Raw genomic sequence first — 22,675 nt, 5'->3', positions numbered from 1 at the left:
TATTATGTGAACATCTGTGGACCAAATAAATAAGACGACCAAAAAATAATATCCACATATACGAGTATCTTTATGACAGCTGTTAAGGAAAATGCATTTGTGACACAAATAAATCCATATACATATATATATATATATATATATATATATATATATATGTATATGTATATATATATATATATATATATATATATATATATATATATACATATACATACATATACATACATATACATATATATACACAAACATATATATATTATATATATATATACATACATATATATACAAACATATATATACAAACACACACATACATATATATATATATATATATACACACACATATATATACACATATATATATATATACATATATATGTGTATATATATACACATATATATATATACATATATATGTGTATATATATATATAATGAAACTATTGTCACGTTATGCCAGATATATTATAGCATTTACTTTAGGATAAAACTTTGTTTACAAGTATAGTGAAAAGGATTTATAACATTTATGAATTTAACGGGTTTGGCTCACAAAATGTGTAGTGAAATTGTAAGAAAGTTTAAAAACAGAAAAACTCGTGGGACATAATTTGAACACGTTTATTCACTTTCAAACAAGTGATGTCCCTATAGAGGATGGTTGGTGTGGAGCGAACAGTGTTCATCAACAGGGCTACACAAGACTAGTGTTCACCTAGTCATGATTACAGATGAGAGCTAATGCTCATTTAGCTTCAGACATGTGCAAACCTTGACAGACTCTTACAGGATGAGGTAATGAATATTGGCTTGAGTTTCTGATTTTCAAAGTATCAGAAAACATACCGCAAGTCATTGTAAAGCTTAATCTGATAAAAAATAATCCTTCCAACCAGATAATATATCGGTTATGATTGTGCTGAAACAAATTCATCCTTGAAGAAAACTAACAAAGTTAGAATACATTTAAAAAAACATTACATTTAATATTGCACAAAACAAAATGTGTGGCATTAATCAAAAATAACAATAATAAAACATATGTGAAACATGATAATCCAAGCACTACAGAAATGATGATGGTTTTCTTGATAGTTATTCAGCTATCAGCTTGGTCTGTAAAGAAAATATCTAACAACATATATTAACTGTCAAACCTCACAACCCTGCAAGAAAATCTGACATATCAAAAAAAAAAAAATTCACTGTCTACATTTACCTCTTTCACAACAAGACATATAGCAGGTTATGCAGATTACTTCTTAAAAATATATATATAATGGAAACAAGCTGGACGTACATAAAAGCTTATTGCCTTGTAAAACATTTTCACTCTTTTAATGGTCATAAATGATTATTCATCAGCTGAACTCCCAGCAGCTTGCTCAAGGTAACCTGAGAAGCAGCAGGCCGAGTTCCAGAAGGTTTGCTGCTGAAATCTCTGTGAACAGTCACCAAGCTTTTGCCATTATAGAAGTGCAGCTCTGCCATGTGCACTCCATTCATTTGAGAGAAACACAGAGGAGAGTGGTTTTCCCATAAAACTCACAAGTAGTTTTTTTATAAAAGATCTGGCAGGTGTCTGGATGAAGTTTTTTGCAATAAATGTATGGAGGGGTCCCAAAGATTCGATTCCACCATGCTTTGCAGTGTATAGTACATTAGATTAGTCCTGAGGATTCAGGGATAATCAAATAGATTCAGAAAGCACCCGGTGTTTACTCGGACTAGAGGGCAGCAGCGAGGCCATTTCTGTAGCCTGACTGCAATTCTGACTCAGCTGCATCTTGAGTTTGTCCACTTCGTATTTGTGCAGGTATTTCTGAACCAGAAAGCGTTCACGCTTTATACGTGCCTTTACCTCTACCGGCACATCTGGAATCAGCCACGCCACGAAGAATTTCACCACAAATACAACATGCTGAGAAAGGAGAGGAAACAGAGGAACAGTCATCATGTGTGCATAGAACCAAATTTCCACATCTAAGTTTGTGTTAAATAGTAACTAAATGTATACCAAACATTTAAGCTCATACAGTATATGTCCTTCCGTTGTTCCTGTATTGGGTTCAGTTTTATTTTAGACTTTAGATGCTATAAGCAATGTTCATGATGAAGCTTTACCAAGATCGGATGTGATGTGCTAATTCTTATGGACAGAAAAAGATTGAGCCAGCATGTTTTTATACTAATAGACAGAATTAAGGATCAAAAGTCTAGAGCAGAAACATTTTTATTGTTTTTGAATTAAGCCTCTTGTGTTCCATTAAGTCTCTTATCACCAAACCTGAATTTATTTGATCAAAAATACAGCAAAAAATATATATATATATATTGTTGTGAAATATTACTACAATTTAAAATAACTCTTTTCTATTTTTATATATTTCAAAATGTTATTTATTCGAGTGACTGAAAAGCAGAATGTTTAGCAGCCATTACTACACTCATCGTCATACGATCCTTCAGAAATCATTCTAAAATGCTGATTTGGTACTCAATAAATATAAAATTTTTTTTTTTTTTTTTTTTTTAGTTTTTTTTTTAGTTTTTTGTAAAAACTATGATGCAGTTTTCAGAATTCTCTGATGAATAGAAATCTCAAAAGAACTACATTTATTTGAAATACATTTTTTGTTTGTAAAAATTAAGTTTTAATTGTCACTTTTGAACAATTTAATGTGTCCTTGCTAAAAGTATTAATAAAATTTAAAAAACAAGTCTAAGCTACTGAATTTTAAGATTCCTTGCTTTTTTAACTTGCTTTTCCTTTTCTTGATCATGTTACTCCAATACAAATATACTTATATTTATAATATACTTATATACAAATAGACTTATTTTACATTACCCTGCATATTCTACTGTATTAATTCGGTTTCCTAAAGTGTACTCACACTTGCCTTGTGCAGAGCCCAAGCATGATTATCCCCCCTCCCCTCTCCCCTGCTGACCTGCACTCACACTTGCACTAAACATTCTGGACCAGAGCGAGCTTAAACCATGTACAAGATAACCACTTTCACTAATAGACTGCCTAATAAATTCATTTATGCCGTGCAGCGATTTTCACTTGCATGTATTAGAGAGGATTATTATGGAGGCAGCTGACATTAATAAAAGAATTAGCAGCTTTATCGGCAAACTACAATTCCTGTTCATTAAGAACCAGACCCAACCCGTTATAAACCTTAATATAATTGATTTAGTTAAATTAAATTAACTGAAAAGTACTGTAGTAGTAGTAATAGATGATGTTTGCGGTCGTAATGATGACCGTAGTGCACACAAAAAAGTAGCTGTTCCGTGTGATCACACTACAGCCCAACTGAACCGTGCTCTGTCCCACTTCTTCCAAGCGAGCCATGGACGGCCAAACGAATCTATGGAGCGATCACACTAGTCAAACACACTCGGGCACGGTTCAGATCGCCTTGTACGGGTACACCCCTAAATTGAAATTAGAAGCCTTATGTTATGCATATTTCTTACTTCCATAATGACGATGAAGGCTAGCCTAGCAGCCAAGATATGCCAGAACTGCATTGTGTGTGTGTATTGCTTTTCATGCCCAGGTGGGTATCTGTAGTCCCGATACCTGAAAGAAAAAAAAAGAAAAAGAAAAATAATTATATACATATACACACATCATACTGTTAATTTAGCATATTGATGTGTAGGTCTAATAGAGACTACAGTTTTCACTATGCAGTTACACACCTGCATGTCGTGGTGGTCGAGCTGTTAAACCAGGATGGGTTTTCTCCATGTTCAGGTAAGTTATCTTCAGGGATCTGAGAGATGTTGTAAAAGGAGAGGCTGTTGGTGATGTAGCCTCTCATAGTGGCCTCGCTGCCTGGGCGGTAGACGTACAGATAGACCAGGCGAGGAATCATATCCGAGGTGAATGCCACGATGAAAGCCTCAAGTGCAAATGAGATGCAACAGATTTTAAGTATGGTAGAAATAGTGCTTTGATTTCATTGGGCAATAACTTTCCTTTTGTTATACAGGAAATGACATTGCTTATAGTTCACTAACTGTAAGAAGGAAATTCAAATCCAGAACCAATTTTACACAAGACAGTAAAATTACAGGCTGAGTCAAAAATTGAAAGCAGAACAAAACAGTTTGCATTTACATTTGTGACCACGGACAAGATGGCCACCACATTAAGGATCTCTTTCCACGCTCCAATGTTGCGGGCCTTCGCTGCCACTGGCCTTCTGAACTGTGTAGTAAACTTCCAAGCATCGACTCGCACCTCCAGGATGTTGTTGAAGAGGGCGAGGAGAGGGGCCAGTGGAAAAGAGGCCACGAAGAGTGTTATGAAGCCAAACTGGATCACTGTTTAAAACATACAGGAAAAAACTGGTTTAATAGAAGAAGCACGGACGAATGCTCACAGAAAGCCCTTTCAGATGTGAAGATCTAGACACTTCTCATCTTTGAGGCTTCTTTAAAAGGAGCATAAAGACAGCTTTAAATAATATAATCTTCAAATCATTTGTCTTTGGAATATAAATTTTTACGGAAATTTCTTTATATATATATATATATATATATATATATATATATATATATATATATATATATATATATATATATATATATATATATTTTTTTTTTTTTATCTATATGAAAATACAATGCATTCAATTATTATTGTGTTAAAGCTGCAGCCGGTAACTTTTGACGCTCTAGCGGTTAATAAACTGAACTGCTTGCGTCTTGCGGAAGAAAATCGTAGCCGGAACTACTTCTCTCTGTTTATGTCTATGAAGAATCACAAAGGTACTGGGTTACTCCGCCGCGGTACGCCCAAAGCAATCTAAAATAGTCCGAATATAAACACTTATTATAGGTGCACCCTAGTGATTCAGGACAAGCTAAAAACACGGTTTGGAAAATGGATTCATGGTGTACTCGCTTATTATATACATTTTGTAAATTTTGAACACAAACAAAGTTACGGACCACAGTTCTGATTGGTTGTTTCTTGTTTTTTTAACGTGAGCGATGTATTTCTGCAAATGGCAATAGGACCACTGGGAGGAGCCAGAGGAGCTTGATTTTTTCACAGATTATCTGTCTCATATTCTACTCTCAGGACATAATGACAGGTTTAACAAATATGTAAAAAATACATTTTTACAAAAGTTACCTACTGCAGCTTTAATACAGTGTTAATACTTTACAATATTCTTTAAATATATAGTGTACAGTAAATAAAACCTACACTTCCGTACACTTCCAACAAGATTTCTGTGATGTCTTTGAAAGAAGTCTCCTATGCTCACCAAGGCTGCATTTATTTTATATATATATATATATATATATATTACAGTATAAAAACATTCTTTTAATTTTAATATATTTTAAAATGTTATTTCAGTGATTAAAAAGCAGAATTTAATTTTCAGCAGAGTTTACTACAGTCTTCAGTGTCACATGATCATCTCATGATCATCATGTGCTAACTGGTTGCTCAAGTATCATAACTTATTTCATATCAGTGATGAAATAACAGCTGTACTGCTTAATATTTTTGTGGCAACAGTGAATATTTTTTTTTCAGTGTAATCAATGTAAAAAGTCTTCACTGTCACAATTTAATGCATCCTTACAGAATAAAGTTTAAAATGTATTTAAAAAAAACCCTTGGTGCTGCCTATATTTTGCAGAGTGACAATATAATTTTATTTAGCACAAACTGCAAAAAATATCAAAATTAATTTAATTATTTGCTTTGCTATATAAACACCAAATAAGGGCGTAAAATCATACCCATTTCCAGATACTCATAGAAGAGTCCAAACTGGCTGAAGTTCTGCAGATTGTGGTCCTGCTCCCATCTACTGTATGTACTCTCTGGATGACTTCGCCCTTTCCTGCTGCCCCACAAGTTTCTGAGAAGTCTGTGACACAGCCACAAAGGACCATTATGTGTTTATGTGTGTTTTAGATATGATAGGTGGTGAGGCCTCATGGTACCATCACAGAAAGGCTCAAAATCACTTTCCAGAACATTCTCATTCACCATTCCTGGCTGGTGGAATGATCTTCCCACCCCCGTCCGGAATGCTAATCGCTAATAATTTTCAAGTGACAGCTAAAAACTCATGTCTTTCGAAGCTACTTGACTTCATCATTAAAAGATTATAACTATTATTTCTCTTTCTAGCTTGTCCTTGAACAATATCTAAAATGTGGTATTACAAGCACTTCCTGTGTCCGTTTGCCTCTTTAAGAAGAATTACTTTATGTATCCCCCAATTGTAAGTTGCTTTGGATAAAAGCGTCTGCAAAATGACAATGTAAAAATGACTGAACAGTATATGGATAGTGCCTAGAGGACAATCACTGATTGACTTAAAACTAAAAAACATATGTGAAATAAAATTACAAGTAAAAAACAAACATTCTTCGAGGTCAAAGTTCAATATAATGCTTACGGCAACAGAGCCTCTTGAGCGTTCCCAACCATTTGTTTTCCAGCCATGACGATAAGCAGCTGTGTGGTCAGCTCAATCAGACAGCCCCCAGGGGCACACTAAATATTAAAATGCATATGGTCAGGTTAGATCTACTTATTCTGAAGAACATTAGGTCCCCTGACATACTGGTGTTTCAGACAGTCTCACCTCTTCATTTCTCAGCTTGCTCCACTTTCCGAACATATAACTGTAGTTTCCTGGATAACCCACAAACTTCCCTTTAAAGAAGGCCACATAGAAACAGGAAGAGTAGTAGTTCACAAACTGGAACATAAACATCTTCAAGGTCAGCTTATTCTCATACTCCAGATGGGTCTTGGGGATCTCTGAGAGTTAAAAAGAGGAAGTTAATCAAATATTCTCCATGCAGCTCAACAAACAGATGAGGTATAATGTACAGTCAGTATCAGAAAACAAATACACAAGGTAATTTTGTGATTACCATTTGACTGCACATTATCCAGCTATTACATTGCTACTCAACAAATAATCAAATGAAGGAATAAATAAAGTGGACATATTCTCATTTATGATAAACTGTATTAAGCAAACTATAAAACTGAAATGCATTTAACATGTCAAACAACTATTTTCTTTTGTGAAATGAGGATTTAATTTTTGCTCACCCATATCAGTGATCCAAATGGCCACATGCTCATAGAGGAAGTTGAGGATGAGGATAATGACAAAGTTGATGCAGGAAGCAGTGACAGAGGTGGCAAGCTGAGGGGTGATGAGAGGTCCCACCAGCTGGATCTTACTGGTGGGGCTGTCCTTCATGACGCTGGCAAACGCTGCATAAACTGCCAATCTGTAAGCAATCACTCCCATTATACAGGCCACTATCAGGCACGTCTGACAAAACACAAAGAGAGGGAAGGACTTATTAACAGACTTATCTTAATTTAAATGAGCAACCAAAGTGTAAGTGTTTGGTAGCCAAGGATAAAAGGTCAAATATACAGTTTAAAAAGACATAATATTGCACTGCAAAATATGATTGACCAATCATAATCAAGTATTCCAAAGAGCTGTGTGATAGTGACAGATAACCTCATCTATATCATACAGTTGTACGGTTTATCTTACTAGCTCACCCAAAAGAGAACAGTTGCTCCAGAAAGACAGAATCGGGCACACTTGCTGGGGAAAGGAAGATAAGGCTCCTTTACCTGTTAGCAATAAAGATTGTGTCATCAATTCAAGCTCTATAATTGGACTAGAGTTAATTTCCCCTAATCCGGAATAATATGCTATAGATGTTCTCTCACTTAAACAACTCTAGAAAATAAAGTACTCTGTGACTGGGAAAGGGTAGAAATTAGTTGCTGTAATAACAAAACAGAACAGATGTCATTTCCCCACTTTGAGTAAATATTATAAACTGTATACTTGTTACCAGATTTGAGGAACCCTGCCCTACGGTCTCATAAACTTAAAGGGTTATTTCACCCATAAATCTAAATTATGTCATTAATAACTCACCTTCATGTCGTTCCAAACCCGTGAGAGCTCCGTTCATCTTCGTTTAAGATATTTTAGATTTAGTCCGAGAGCTTTCAGTCCATCCACTAAAAGTGTGTGTATGGTCTACTGCCCATGTCCAGAAAGGTAAGAAAAACATCATCAAAGTAGTCCATGTAACATCAGAGGGTCAGTTAGAATTTGTTTTAGCATCGAAAATACATTTTGGTCCAAAAATAGCAAAAACGACAACTTTATTCAGCATTGTCTTCTGTTCCTTGTCTTCTGTGAGAGCGAGTTCAAAACACAACAGTGTAGTGATATCCGGTTCGCGAACGAATCATTCGATGTAACCGGATCTTTTTGAACCAGTTCGAACCGAATCATTTTAAACGGTTCGCGTCTCTAATATGCATTAATCCACAAATGACTTAAGCTGTTAACTTTTTTAATGTGCCTGACACTCCCTCTGAGTTCAAACAAACCAATATCTCAGAGTAATTAATTTACTCAAACAGTACACTGACTGAACTGCTGTGAAGAGAGAACAGAAAATGAACACAGAGCCGAGCCAGATAATGAACAAAAGATTGACTCGTTCTCGAGTCTAGAACATAGACAGTAAAAGAAATGGACACAGCGACCCCATTGGAACTCAATTGAGACAAATGAAGCCCAGTTTTAGCGTTTTTTAGCACTTCCATTTCAGATGCGCAGACTCAAACGAAGATTGACGACGTCTGACAGATGTAAATCTTCTAGTAGCTGTGCGTGCAAACTGCCATAGTTAATCTTGCAGAGACGGCGAGCTTGAGCGGGGAGTTCTTTGGCGTGAGTGAGCAGGAGTAAGTATTCTGATTAATTATTTTGTATAGTATTTTAAAATGTAACGCCAGTACGCCATATTAAGTTAATTGCCTGCGAGCTTCTCCTCCTGTCTGTACGGTAATGCGACAGAGAGTCGAGTGGTTATGACGCAATCGTTAGCCTATTTTTACAAAAACTGTTTCTACGGGGCCATAATGTAACATAGAACATACACATAGAGCATCTGAACCAAACTGGGGAGCATTTCCCAAAAGCATCGTTAGCCAACTATGGTCGCAAGTTCCGTCGTCACCAACGTAGTTCAACGATTTGGTGTTTCCCCATAGTTCAAACGAACATTTGCAAACTGCATCGCAAACTTGTGTCGTTGGAACGACAGCTCTCCACCTGTGGTTAGAGGCATAGTTTGTCGTTAGTTTGCTGTGTCGACGTCGTTGATTGCGCCGCACCTGGGCTGTGTTCTATTCAGAGTTATCGACCCCATGCCCTAATCCCTTTAGACGATTTCACCATCCACTTTGAATGATTTAAAAGACTTAAAGTTGTGGTTAAAGTTTATTACCTAATTCGCCTTCTTTATTTTTTATTACAAATGCAGTTTGAAACTATATAGCAACATGGCCCTCGCAATTACTCTCCCTTCGAAGTGCCTTCTGAAAGCATTAATCATGCCGATTGGAACACAGCCGCATCGTTTCGTTTGTGCGAAGAAACGGTGAGTTTGTCGAGTGAGTTACCTTTGTAAAAACATTCCAAAAGACATATTTGTCATATAACAATATTGGTAAAACAGTGTGTTAGAGGTTTTCACTAACATTAAATGTTAACACTCAAATCAAAGTAATTTTATAGTAAATGAATGTACCAAAATAAAGTAACAAAAATGTATAAATATGTGAGAGATTTTGTTGTTTTTACAGAATTATAAAATGGAATACTCTCTACAAATGTGTTTATGTATGTACGTATATATATATATATATATATATATATATATATATATATATATATATATATATATATATAGAGAGAGAGAGAGAGAGAGAGAGATAGAGAGAGAGAGAGAGAGAGAGAGAGAGAAAGATAAACAGACAGACACACAGTATAGACACTGTTTGCAAAATTATTTTTTTGTGTGTGTTTTTAAGTGTTCATTTAATGCATATCAGCAAATTAATCAAATATTTAACAGAAGTTATGTCAGATTAAATAAATGGTTTAAACTGCAATGGTGGCTGGATGTTGCACTGGTGACAGGTGGTATGGGTGAAGAACATATCCTCTGTCTCCCAGCAGCCAGCTATCCCCAAAGCCATGCACCCTCTTCAGCCACCTGCAAACTGCAGAAGTGGCCCACACAAAAGAGTCGCGTGCTTCCATCACCCATCCATCAGGCCATCACCCACCACCTCCAGAAATTTCCAACAGCATAATAATGCAGTGTAGTTAACAACTGAATTTAAAGCAATGTTTTTTCTTATTGCCCTCTGAAGATATGAAGCCTGATGTTAGAGGACCAGGCAGGAGGGGGCCTGATGTTGGAGGGCCAGACTGGAGAGAGCCAGTAATAAGCATCAGGTGTCCACAACAGTACACCACAGTTATGTATTTTTAAATTGTGGTTAAGTAGCCTATCAGTATTAGCTAAATAGCCTAAGAAATAGTATGTATATGAAATTGTGAAATTATTGACATTCAGAAAAGAGCACATTTTTAACTCTGTGTGTGTATATAATGTATTGCAGAACAAATGAATGATTCGATATTACTCGACTCCTACGTAACATCATTTCAAAAGCGTAATTCAGGTCGAAGAAAAGATAAAATAAAACCAAATTACTGAAGGTGGCAGTATGTGCTCATGTCTCCCGTCTGCCATTAGATTGAAGAAGAAGAAGAACGACGGCTCAAACCAGTGTAGTTTGAACGATGGATCTGGGACACAGGTACTATGGTTTCGGGAAACAGTCGTGAGTAGTTAGTTTGTTTCCATAACGATGCATCGTACTATGGTGGTTAATCAGCGAGTTACGTCGTTGTACGGGAAACGCACCCCTGATTCTTTTGGTGACTGATACTGAACTGATTCTGTGCTAATGTTATGAGCCCGGGTAAAGCGAAGGCTTGAATCAAGGGCAATCATCGCAAATGACGCCATTACGTCGAGTGCCAAAGTACCGGTGAACAACCGGTTTATTGAATCGAACGGTCCGAAAGAACTACTGGTGATCCGAAAACTGATGCAACCGGTTCTTGACTCGTGAACGAGCCAATCTCTTGTTCGTTATCTGGCTCGGCTCGGCGTTCATCTTCAGTTCTCTCTTCACAGCAGTTCAGTCAGTGTACTGTTTGAGTAAATGAATTACTCTGAGATATTGGTTTGTTTGAACTCAGAGGGAGTCAGCCACATTAAAAAAGTAATCAGCTTATAACCGGATATCACAAACTGCAGTGTTGAACTCTCTCACAACAGACACGGAAGAGAAGACAATGCTGAATAAAGTCGTAGTTTTAGCTATTTTCGGACCAAAATGTATTTTCGATGCTTCAACAGATTCCAACTGACCCTCTGATGTCACATGGACTACTTTGATGATGTTTTTCTTACCTTTCTGGACAAGGAGAGTATACCATACATACAGTTTCAATGGAGGGACTGAGAGTTCTCGGACTAAATCTAAAATATCTTAAACTGTGCCCTTAAGATGAACGGAGGTCTTTCGGCTATGGAACGACATGAGGGTGAGATATTAATGACATAATTTTGATTTTTGGGTGAACTAACCCTTTAATGGACATGTGCACGGGGCGGCCATTTTTAAGTTTGCAAGACCACAAGTGCGCATGTAGTGTGCCATTTGGGGCAGGACCACTGTCTTCATGAATGGGTTACTAAATCACTTGATTTATTCAAAAACATGGATTCTTTCATCTAAACATTGCTGTGTTTCTCAGAGACACAACAATTCCACTGTGGCTTTGATTGGAACTATTTTCGTTTGCGAAAAAAGTCAATATTGTGTCTAAAATGTATGTCGCTTCATTTTAACTTCCTGTTTTTTTTTAACCACTATTGTAAAAAATCTGTGTTGCATTGCCATTGTTTTGATAGTCAGGGAAACATCATGGTCAAGAAATTTTTCTTACCTACAGTATATAATTGTCCAAAGTAGATTTCTAAATCTACTTGTTTTACAGATTTCAAACTCTCTGTCATTTTCACTCACAGTGAAGAACTTCTACGTCAATGACATGTTTACATGCAGATGTGAGAGTAGATGTGACGTCAAAACAGACTAGCTCGGAATTGGCAAGACATGAGACTGACTAGCTGCTCACCAGTCCGGGCCAATCAGCTACCATATTTTCCGGACTATAAGTCACACTTTTTTTCATAGTTTGGCTGGTCCTGCGACTCATAGTCAGGTGCAACTTATCAAAATTAATTGATGTTGTTGTTCTCTTGTTGACCTGACTGCTTCTATTGTTCGCATTTGTAAGTCGCTTTGGATAAAAGTGTCTGCTAAATGATTAAATGTAAATGTAAATGTAATTTAATGTAATTTTGTTAATGTAATTAAGAGAAATGAACCAAGAGATAACATTACCATCTACAGCAGCGAGAGGGCGCTCAATGCTGCTCAGTGCTCCTGTAGCCTACACTGAAAATATGGTAATGTTTTTTTTCCTCATCATGACGTATTTTTGGACTGATGCGACTTATACTCAGGTACGACTTATAGTCCGAAAAATACGGTAATTCTGCTCGATCAGTGCATCTTTACAAAAACTCTTGATATAAATTTGCATTTGTATTAAGAACATCTGTGAATAGTATTTGTGACATGGAACAATAATTAAAACGGATGAATTTACAGCAGAAGACCTGGGAGCAAGGTAAAGGCAAGTCCTTTGACTTGAGGGACCTTTTTCACATTTCCAGGTATTTCAACAGCAGAAGTCTTCATAGTTGGGTAAACTTCCACGCAGTGAATGGGGGACTAATTTACCATCACTCCTATAGACGCTGTATTAGAAACTGCCTCACATTAGCGTTCACTAGTTTTTTTTCAAATTTGATGTAAAGGTAATGTAATAAAAAGTAGTGTACATACATTATGCATTTATCATTTTCTTTAGCATGAATTTAAGGGTAGGTTATGGATTTTATTAGAGCTCCTTGACTAACAAAAGATGTTGATGCTGTGGTGTTTTCAGGTACCTGCGTGACACGGTTGAGTCTACTGCCTGTGCATTTCAACTCATACTCTGGTCTGATCTGTAGCTGCTGCTGTTCCTCCTCAGAGTCCACAAGGTCCCACTCATACTCCAGACGGGCCTGTCGACGCTTCCAGAACTCCAGGAACAAGGTCACTGCAAAGCACCGAGATGAAACAGAGCAGAAAAAATAAGAAATACATTATTTAGGAGTATCACATTCACACTTACTATCAATTCTACTTAAATCTAACCAGCTTCACCCTATGGTGCCACAGAGTGTTGTTTTCTTCTTTACAATAATTGTACTCAAACAAGTTCTTACAAAGGTTTAGAAGCTAAATAAACTTTTTTTATTATTAATTTATGAGTATACAGCACACTGGGTGCAGAAATATTAACTCAGTGCTGATTAATCAAATCACAGCATAAGCGGAGCTCATTTTTGAGGCCTGTGTGAAATGAAGACAGTGTTCAGTAATGGATAATCTACATGCACCACTACCATTCAAGTAATTAAAGACACTTTTTCATAAAGCATAGACAAATTATGCTCCTTCGTTATAGACGTATAGTACAGTGAACAAATTCTGTGACCAATTATTTGACAATATGAATACTTTAAAATGCTTCATGCACAGTTGCTAATCTTTCATTCTAGCAAGTTCCTTCTAACCACTAGATGGAGTTATTGAGCAAGTATTTCAAACAATCAGAGTGCACTCACCCCAAATACCCATGAACATGGCAAAGAAGACAGTCCCCTCGTTATCAAATAGATGGGATTGCTAAAGGAAAAAAGATCATTCTGTGATGTAGGGAAATCATTATTTATGTTTCAAACAATGAAGCTAAAATATTTCTCACCCAGGAGTACAGACACGTTGAGTTGAGTTTCCAGTAGGTGCACTTTTTATCACAGAGTGGACACATGACAATCATCCCACCGATTTGTGGGTCACAGATCTCCTTGCTGAAAACAGGGAAGAGGAGAGCAAAAGAGAGAAATATTACTGTGATGCAGACATGAATATGACCAAAATCTCAGTTCACCCTCAGACTGCATTACATCAGTGAAGTAGGAAACAGTATTAACGTACCATGGAAAACTTGGGCACAAACAAAGCACTCAGGTTTAACAACAAACACCATATTTATGAGAATGTTCCACAAACATCTTTAGCTCTGCAAACTAGAAAAACAAATGCATCTAGGCTCCAGAGTTCATCTTTCACAGAATGTATGTGCCCTTAATGGTTTTGCTTGTTATATTAAAACAAAAAAACGTTTATATACTATGGAAGCCCATTTCCAACATGTTTTTTTTTTTAAGTGACTTTTTAATCTCACAATTTACACTTTGTTTCTCGCGATTCTAAGAAAACTTGTCAGAAATGCAAGATATAAATTCAGAATTCTGCATTTTAAATGAATTCTGCCTTTTTTCCTTGCATTTTTGAGTTAACATGTCACAATTCTCTATAATTATGCATTTTTTCCCTCAGAATTTAGAGTTTACATCTCGCAATTCAGACATTCAGAGTTAATTGTGAGATAAAAGGTCACAAATACTTTGTTTTCTATGGCGAAAACATTTGACTAATACTTTAACACCTATCAGAAGTTATGGTTAAAAAAAAGAACACAAAATATAAACCGTCTCATTCAATATAACAATATTTAGTGTTTAACTGCAAAAACCATTTCAATAATAAAGAAACAACAACTTCCTGTCTGATGGCTTAGCGTTTTGACAGTCGCAGGCACTGGTCACAAATAGCAAAGGGTTGTTAAGAATGCATGCAACCACATAGCGTCAGACTCAGGAGGCATGGATGTGTGTTCATTTGAAACATATAACCTTCCAGTGATACTAACCTTGTGATGTTGTCTTCGTAACTCAGCACACCATAAACAAAACAGATCACACCCATGACTGCAGCAAAAAACAGCATTTCTGTGTAAAAGCCCAGCCAGGCAAAGTAGATACCAATCTTCTCACCATAGTAATTCCTATGACAAAACACAAAGAGGATATGTAACACTATGGTTTGATATGCTGCTCTAAAAAAAAAGTGAGGATAATCATTTCTTCTACTGATATTATCTTGCAATCAGCAGTTTAATGAAGATGCATCAGCTCCAGATTTGGTTATTGCACTCTGACAGGTATGCATGCATTGAGTCTGCAGTGTCCTCACTTGATCAGATTGAGTGGTTGCTTCTTGTAGAAGCAGAGGAATCGAGCCCAGTATCTATACAGATGATACCTCTCACTCTCACACTGCGCATCTTGTGGCTTCTTCCAATACTTACACTGAGGAAAAAACACCAGTCAGATGTTGACCTAAGACACTAACTCTTTTAACATGCAAGGGGGCTTTTTTGTCTTGAGGCTGGTAAGATTTTTTAAATGTTTTAAAAGCAGTCTGTTGTGTGCACCAAGGATACAGTAAAACTGTATTGTAGTGGTGTATTACTATTACTATATACAATTGCTGTTTTACTTAATTTTAAATCATTTTTAAATGTAATTTAATTCTGTGATGGCATTAATACTTTAATTAATATATATTTTTGTAACCATGTAAAAGTCACTATTAAAGTCACTACAGTAAAAGTGTAATGCCACTTTTGGTAAACTTAAAGCATCCTTAATGAATACAAGTATTAATTTATATTTAAAAAATCTTACTGACCCCTAACTTTTATTAGGAGATAGACAGACAGATAGAATGAAGTGCATAAATCTCACACTCACGTCATGAAGGGGATAAGCTGAAGTGTAGGTGCCGTTGTTCAGCAGACGTTTAATTCCGAGAGATAACGTCTTATCTCTCTCTGTACAGTCTTCCTTGTAGTAAGGGCAGCGGGTCAGGATGTAGTACACGATCCTGTTGCGAGTGGACGGAGGAAAAAATGTGTCCTTATCATCAATGAGGAAGAAGTCGACCTTGCTCTTGTCAAAAGGTGCAGTGAAGTAGTCCGGCTCTGGCCTCATGATGTTGTCTGGAAGCCGGAAAGCTTGAGTGAGCCACTCCAGATGACCTTCTCGAGCTTTGGAAATATCACTCGCTTTAAAGGGCACTTTGATCTTTAGCACATCAGCATAGTTGGCCAACACTTCCCACGGAGCGTGAATCTTCAGATAATACGTCTTACGGTCATCTGACTCCTGCAGGGGAAGATATAAAATCACATCAAATGACACTGAAGTAATGCATTATATATATATATATATATACAGTATTGTTCAAAATAATAGCAGTACAATGTGACTAACCAGAATAATCAAGGTTTTTAGTATATTTTTTATTGCTACGTGGCAAACAAGTTACCAGTAGGTTCAGTAGATTGTCAGAAAACAAACAAGACCCAGCATTCATGATATGCACGCTCTTAAGGCTGTGCAATTGGGCAATTAGTTGAAAGGGGTGTGTTCAAAAAAATAGCAGTGTCTACCTTTGACTGTACAAACTCAAAACTATTTTGAACAAACATTTTTTTTTTCTGGGATTTAGCAATCCTGTGAATCACTAAACTAATATTTAGTTGTATGACCACAGTTTTTTAAAACTGCTTGACATCTGTGTGGCATGGAGTCAACCAACTTGTGGCACCTCTCAGCTGTTATTCCACTCCATGATTCTTTAACAACATTCCACAATTCATTCACATTTCTTGGTTTTGCTTCAGAAACAGCATTTTTGATATCACCCCACAAGTTCTCAATTGGATTAAGGTCTGGAGATTGGGCTGGCCACTCCATAACATTAATTTTGTTGGTTTGGAACCAAGACTTTGCCCGTTTACTAGTGTGTTTTGGGTCATTGTCTTGTTGAAACAACCATTTCAAGGGCATGTCCTCTTCAGCATAGGGCAACATGACCTCTTCAAGTATTTTAACATATGCAAACTGATCCATGATCCCTGGTATGCGATAAATAGGCCCAACACCATAGTAGGAGAAACATGCCCATATCATGATGCTTGCACCTCCATGCTTCACTGTCTTCACTGTGTACTGTGGCTTGAATTCAGAGTTTGGGGGTCGTCTCACAAACTGCCTGTGGCCCTTGGACCCAAAAAGAACAATTTTACTCTCATCAGTCCACAAAATGTTCCTCCATTTCTCTTTAGGCCAGTTGATGTGTTCTTTGGCAAATTGTAACCTCTTCTGCACATGCCTTTTTTTTAACAGCGGGACTTTGCGGGGATTCTTGAAAATAGATTAGCTTCACACAGACGTCTTCTAACTGTCACAGTACTTACAGGTAACTCCAGACTGTCTTTGATCATCCTGGAGGTGATCATTGGCTGAGCCTTTGCCATTCTGGTTATTCTTCTATCCATTTTGATGGTTGTCTTCCGTTTTCTTCCACGTCTCTCTGGTTTTGCTCTCCATTGTAAGGCATTGGAGATCATTTTAGCTGAACAGCCTATCATTTTTTGCACCTCTTTATAGGTTTTCCCCTCTCTAATCAACTTTTTAATCAAAGTACGCTGTTCTTCTGAACAATGTCTTGAACGACCCATTTTCCTCAGCTTTCAAATGCATGTTCAACAAGTGTTGGCTTCATCCTTAAATAGGGGCCACCTGATTCACACCTGTTTCTTCACAAAATTGATGACCTCAGTGATTGAATGCCACACTGCTATTTTTTTGAACACACCCCTTTCAACTAATTCAACTAATTGCCCAATTGCACAGCCTTAAGAGCGTGCATATCATGAATGCTGGGTCTCATTTGTTTTCTGAGAATCTACTGAACCTACTGGTAACTTGTTTGCCACGTAGCAATAAAAAAATATACGAAAAACCTTGATTATTCTGGTTAGTCACATTGTACCGCTATTATTTTGAACAATACTGTATATATAGACACACACACACTTATCTCTATACAGTGGGCATAGAAAAAGATAAAGGTCTGTGCTTCGGTATAGGAGGAAAATAAAATAAAATTAAGATGCACTATAGAAGTGCAACCATGAGGGGGCATGTGTGGCTCAGAACCTCACCGATTTATCTTCAGTCTCCAGCTCAAGACCAGCCTCCTCCAGGTTGGCTTCAAACTCTCTTCTTCTCTCCTGGAGGAAAAACAACACACAAAAACAGGCGTTTTCAACTATACTATATCATTCATGGCCTCTTCTCTTTTATTTTTTTTTACCATCACTCAAGTAATCTATTCATTGAGCTTTGTATCTGGTAACAGTGTGACATTTTAGGTTCTGAGGGTTGTAAACAAGCTTTGAACTATGTCTTTAGAGAAAACTTGTATTTCCCTCAAGCACCGGTGACTTATAACTACCAATCTTATGGAACACCAGCTCAAACGGGTTACTCAAGGGATATACTTCATGCTTTAATCTGACTCTGACGATCTTAGGACCCAGCAGACATTGCACCCCATCTCACCACCACTACACGCCCCCATTATTTTTGACACTATTTTTGGACACAATGAGCAATATTAAGCATCAGTCATTGTTTGATTGTTTAACCAGGGCGAGTACAGAACATTTAGGAGAAAATGCACACTAATTATCATTCCTGCATAAAAATGCATAATGGGATCACCTGTGGAAAACCTGACAAACCTGTCATAAGTGAATTGCATTTTAAACGTATGAATAGGGTTGGGAACCGAGAACCGGTTCTTATTCACAACCTGTTCTGTTTTTTTAAAAGAACCGTAACCGTGAGCAATTTCTAAATTTCAGTTCCCGAAAACGGTTCTAGTGTGAAACGTGACCAAGCGCTTTGAGCAGCCGTGTGCCGGTGTTCTGATGATTCGTCATGTGCCTTAAAGGATGTCACAAACCAAATAACAGAAACGCCGCCCTACTCTTTAATTACAGAGCACATTGTTTCCAATGGAGCACACTCCACAGACTCGCCGAGCCGCATTGTGTCTTAAACTGCCAAACACATCGTTTCCCACGACTGTATGTGCACTCGCGCATTTGATAACTGTGCATGCCGATTTGTCTGGCTGTACATGTAACGGTAGCACACAGCACCTGTCACCACTAAATTACATAATATTTGTCCCATATTGTCATTAATATACATACTGACTTCAGCTTGGACCACTAAATAAATGGACTGCTATTGTTATGCAAGTATGAGGGTTAGATTATTTAGTGTACAGGGCATTTCAAGAGTGATAAACAAAGTGATAGAAAATATGTATTTTCATGCATTTTACCGTAATCTGAAAATTCGTTTACTGTAGTATTTGTCGCATTTTGACATTGCCAACCTTTAATTTAAGTTGAGAGTAAGTAATAAACAGTATTGAGCAGTTGAGTATTGTGAAGTTTTCCTTGCCACTATTTTTTAATAGTTATTTAATGATTTTAAATGGAACCGGAATCTGAAGATTTCTAACGATTCCCAACCCTATGTTTGAATTAACAGATAAATAAACAAGCATCATGTTTTAGACGTGCATTAATAAAATTACTGTATATTAGTGGCATACCGCTTTCTTGTCTCCGTCCTTGTCGTCAACGTAGGACAGGACAAAATCAATGTGCCGAACACCATCCTTGAAGAAAACAGAGTCCCTGTTTTGTCCAAACTTGTCTATCTACAAAAGAAAGAGATTCAAATTAAAAACATTCCTACTCTCGTACACAACCACATGACCACAGAGACTCATTCAGAGTTGACTTCTGTCACAATGAAAAAACGAGACATGATACATGTGATTCCTATCAACTGTAAGGGTCTCTTATCTTTTCCAGGTTACAAAACCACAGGTACGGTATTTAGAGAACGGTTACTTCTGCAGAAAGTGTGAAATCAACATGCATACAAACAAACATTTACTTATTTACAATAAGGAATGCATACACCCTTTAATTCTGCTCTTAACTTTTGACGTTCAATTGCCAAACTATATAACATACCAGACAGAGCACACCCGTCTAATACCTCTAAAAACTCTAAAGGGGGCACATAAGTCACCATTCACCTACAGCAAACTTTCAACATCACAATATAAGACTCTTAACTTATCAATAAAAACTTTATTAAAACCAAAAGTTTTAACAACATACCATAAATAACCATGTTCCACTCTATCAAACGCCTTTTTTAATCTATTGATATTAAACCAAAATTCCTTCATCAAAGAGAAGGATACACAAGAAACACCAATAGTCATCTCATAAAACTATAATTCTAATGTTTTTCATTACCAACATTAGTCCTTAACTGTACATTAGCTTGGGTGAGAATCTTTTTCAACCTGTAAATCTCTTGATCAGAAAACAGACATTCATTCCTGAACATTTTTGCCTTCTCAGCTAATTGCTCCAAATCAGGAAAGTATTCAGTGATGCAAACATTTCTTGCATTCTTAGTTACTCTCAAAAAGAGTTTAATATCATCTACATTATAAGAATGATTTGGTAACTCATCTTGAGATTAATCAAAGGAGATGCTACACTCAGAAAGTTCATTCTCAGTATCAGTTTGACTCCAATCAACTTTATCCATTCTTTTTGGTTTACTGTAATGATGCTGCTTCGTTCTTCTCTTTTGTGGTGTCTTAGAAACACACTTATCCTGTTCTTCCAATGAACAATGATCTCCTACCAGTTCTACGTCAGAAATCACCTGAACCATTAGCTGATTGCATCTGATCAGATACAGAATCTTCTTCCATCTCAACCAGTTTATCCTTCATCAATTGCTTGTTTCAAAGCTGCTGTATCATCGGATAGATCAATTAGGTTTACATCTTTAGATTTCAGATTTTTTCCAACTACATTAGTTGTTGTAGGCAGCTCCTCTCTAACAGTTTGTACTACTTCCTTATCTTCACCTGCCTTTTCAACTGAGACCGTCGACACATTGTGTTTAGATTTTTCTTATTTTCTCAGGCAAGCTCTCACAAGGTGTCCTATTTCACTGCAATTAAGGCGTCTCATGTTATTAGTTGTGGCATAGATCACAATTTAATTCATTGTGTTTAAAGTTAAACGTCAAGTCCAACTCTTCTCTGTTATCCTTTAACACCATAAACATACATGAAACATCTAAACGATACTACATGTTTTAGTAATGGTCATTGTAATGATAAAAACTCCATAATCGCCGGGAACGAGGAGGCGGGAACCGGCGCACAATCAAAATGAAACTTTAATAACTCCAAATAAACACAAACCAGCGCACCAGCCCCTCATGGACGACTGGTGAGCATAAATAAAAAGCAAAACATAAAATAATGGCCCAGGCCTGGTCCTCTCTCGTCCTTCACTATCGTCGCTCCAGTTTTATATCCTTCCATCTCCTCTGTGGGACTCAAGACCGGCGGTGGGGCGCAGGTGTCGCGGATTTCCCAATCACTCTACCGGCCTCGCCCGTTCCCACATCTCTCGGCCCCGCCCCACTCGTCACAGTCATTTACAGCCAATTTGAATCATTTTTATTTGGGAGACTAATTTACCGTATCGCTCTAACATTTGTACAAGCAACTCCTTTTTAATGAAAGGCAGTACGTTTGAAGGATAACCTTTGTCGGCATTGTAAGGGAAACAGGTCAATTTTGCTCAAAGGGAATCATTTAAGATTTTAAAGGGAATTTGAACAGAATCAGTGTTTCATGGCTGATCATGGAGACGCCCTGCGATTCACTGAACGAGCCGTTTAACATCAAATCTACGCTGGATATTAATATCCAAACTATAGTGAAAACTATGTTTTAAAACTATTAATTAGCACAGTGACAAGATCAGCAGTTTAAGACATTAACTTTTAAGCACAAAACACAAGATACTTCTCTTTTCAATATGAATTAGGCTTTATTCGATAAATCTAAGACACAAACTAATCTAACACATAAGCACACATACTCACACATTTAGGATTGCAGAGATTTGCAAGATTTGCAGGAAGATCAAAAGTTAGGGAAAGAATGAGTTTAAGAGAATTAAAATGTGGAATCCCAAGTTTACAGCAATACTTGAAATTGCATAGAAATGAACAACCATCAATCACTTAATTAACCCTCGCATTGAGTTCCTCAATGAGGTTTAAATTATATTAGATACACCAGTACAGATCAGAGTCTGGAGGTATGTTACTTGTTCTCGTTGCTACCTTTGTTGTCGTTGAAAAGGGGGTTTCCCAAGGTTGCTGATTGGCTGGAAGTTCAGTAGTTGTTGAAGTGACGTCTTGGGAAGCCCATGGTTGGATAATTTAAAGTTCAATTCAGTAATTTAAAGCTAGCTCTAACAAAGCAACAATCTCTCCTAGGTCCTGACTATGAATGGGGTATCCAAACCTTTTTGAGCCATCATAACTTTCATAAAGTGCTTCAGTGGTGAGAGTATTTACAAAATATTCATGTTGCAAGCAGTGCTAGCAAATGCTAACTGACGTAGGATTACGTCACGAAAGTGTAGACTCAGAATATGACCATGAGGGGTTTAGGGTGCGAGATGGGGCAGGGAGTGAACACTTTATGACTCCATCTATGAAGCCACGCCCATGAAGATACAGCATTAGTAAACTCAATTAGGTATCTCCACCTGTCAGTATCCACGGTTTATGTTGATCCTACTCATGCTGCACACTCTCTCAAACAGAGACTTCTGATAAGAGCGGGTCACTCCCCTTACTGCAGACACCTCAGATGCCTGGAGACT

At 37.1% G+C, this 22,675-nt stretch overlaps 1 protein-coding gene across 2 annotated transcripts in view; it reads right to left on the bottom strand.

Annotated features, from left to right (window-relative positions):
• Window positions 1–609: 609 nt before the first annotated feature.
• Window positions 610–22,675, bottom strand: part of LOC128016923 (anoctamin-5-like) — a 32,360-nt gene continuing 10,294 nt past the window's right edge. For both annotated transcript variants that reach the window (XM_052601881.1, XM_052601880.1), the window contains 17 exons: window positions 19,501–19,608; window positions 18,032–18,100; window positions 15,771–16,184; window positions 15,211–15,326; window positions 14,888–15,022; window positions 13,877–13,982; window positions 13,737–13,797; window positions 13,014–13,165; window positions 7,597–7,671; window positions 7,126–7,354; window positions 6,647–6,825; window positions 6,458–6,555; window positions 5,790–5,920; window positions 4,144–4,349; window positions 3,723–3,925; window positions 3,495–3,600; window positions 610–1,923 (listed from right to left, as the gene is read on the bottom strand). In XM_052601881.1, coding sequence (XP_052457841.1) covers window positions 1,693–1,923; window positions 3,495–3,600; window positions 3,723–3,925; window positions 4,144–4,349; window positions 5,790–5,920; window positions 6,458–6,555; window positions 6,647–6,825; window positions 7,126–7,354; window positions 7,597–7,671; window positions 13,014–13,165; window positions 13,737–13,797; window positions 13,877–13,982; window positions 14,888–15,022; window positions 15,211–15,326; window positions 15,771–16,184; window positions 18,032–18,100; window positions 19,501–19,608 — 2,619 coding nt within the window. In that variant the 3' untranslated portion in view covers window positions 610–1,692. The remainder of the gene's footprint in view (window positions 1,924–3,494; window positions 3,601–3,722; window positions 3,926–4,143; window positions 4,350–5,789; window positions 5,921–6,457; window positions 6,556–6,646; window positions 6,826–7,125; window positions 7,355–7,596; window positions 7,672–13,013; window positions 13,166–13,736; window positions 13,798–13,876; window positions 13,983–14,887; window positions 15,023–15,210; window positions 15,327–15,770; window positions 16,185–18,031; window positions 18,101–19,500; window positions 19,609–22,675) is intronic.

Source organism: Carassius gibelio, chromosome A7 (assembly GCF_023724105.1).
Source record: "Carassius gibelio isolate Cgi1373 ecotype wild population from Czech Republic chromosome A7, carGib1.2-hapl.c, whole genome shotgun sequence".
In the NCBI taxonomy this organism is placed as follows: Eukaryota; Metazoa; Chordata; class Actinopteri; order Cypriniformes; family Cyprinidae; genus Carassius; species Carassius gibelio.
Note: the sequence above shows the minus strand (reverse complement) of the source record. Positions and strands in the feature narration are given on the sequence as shown.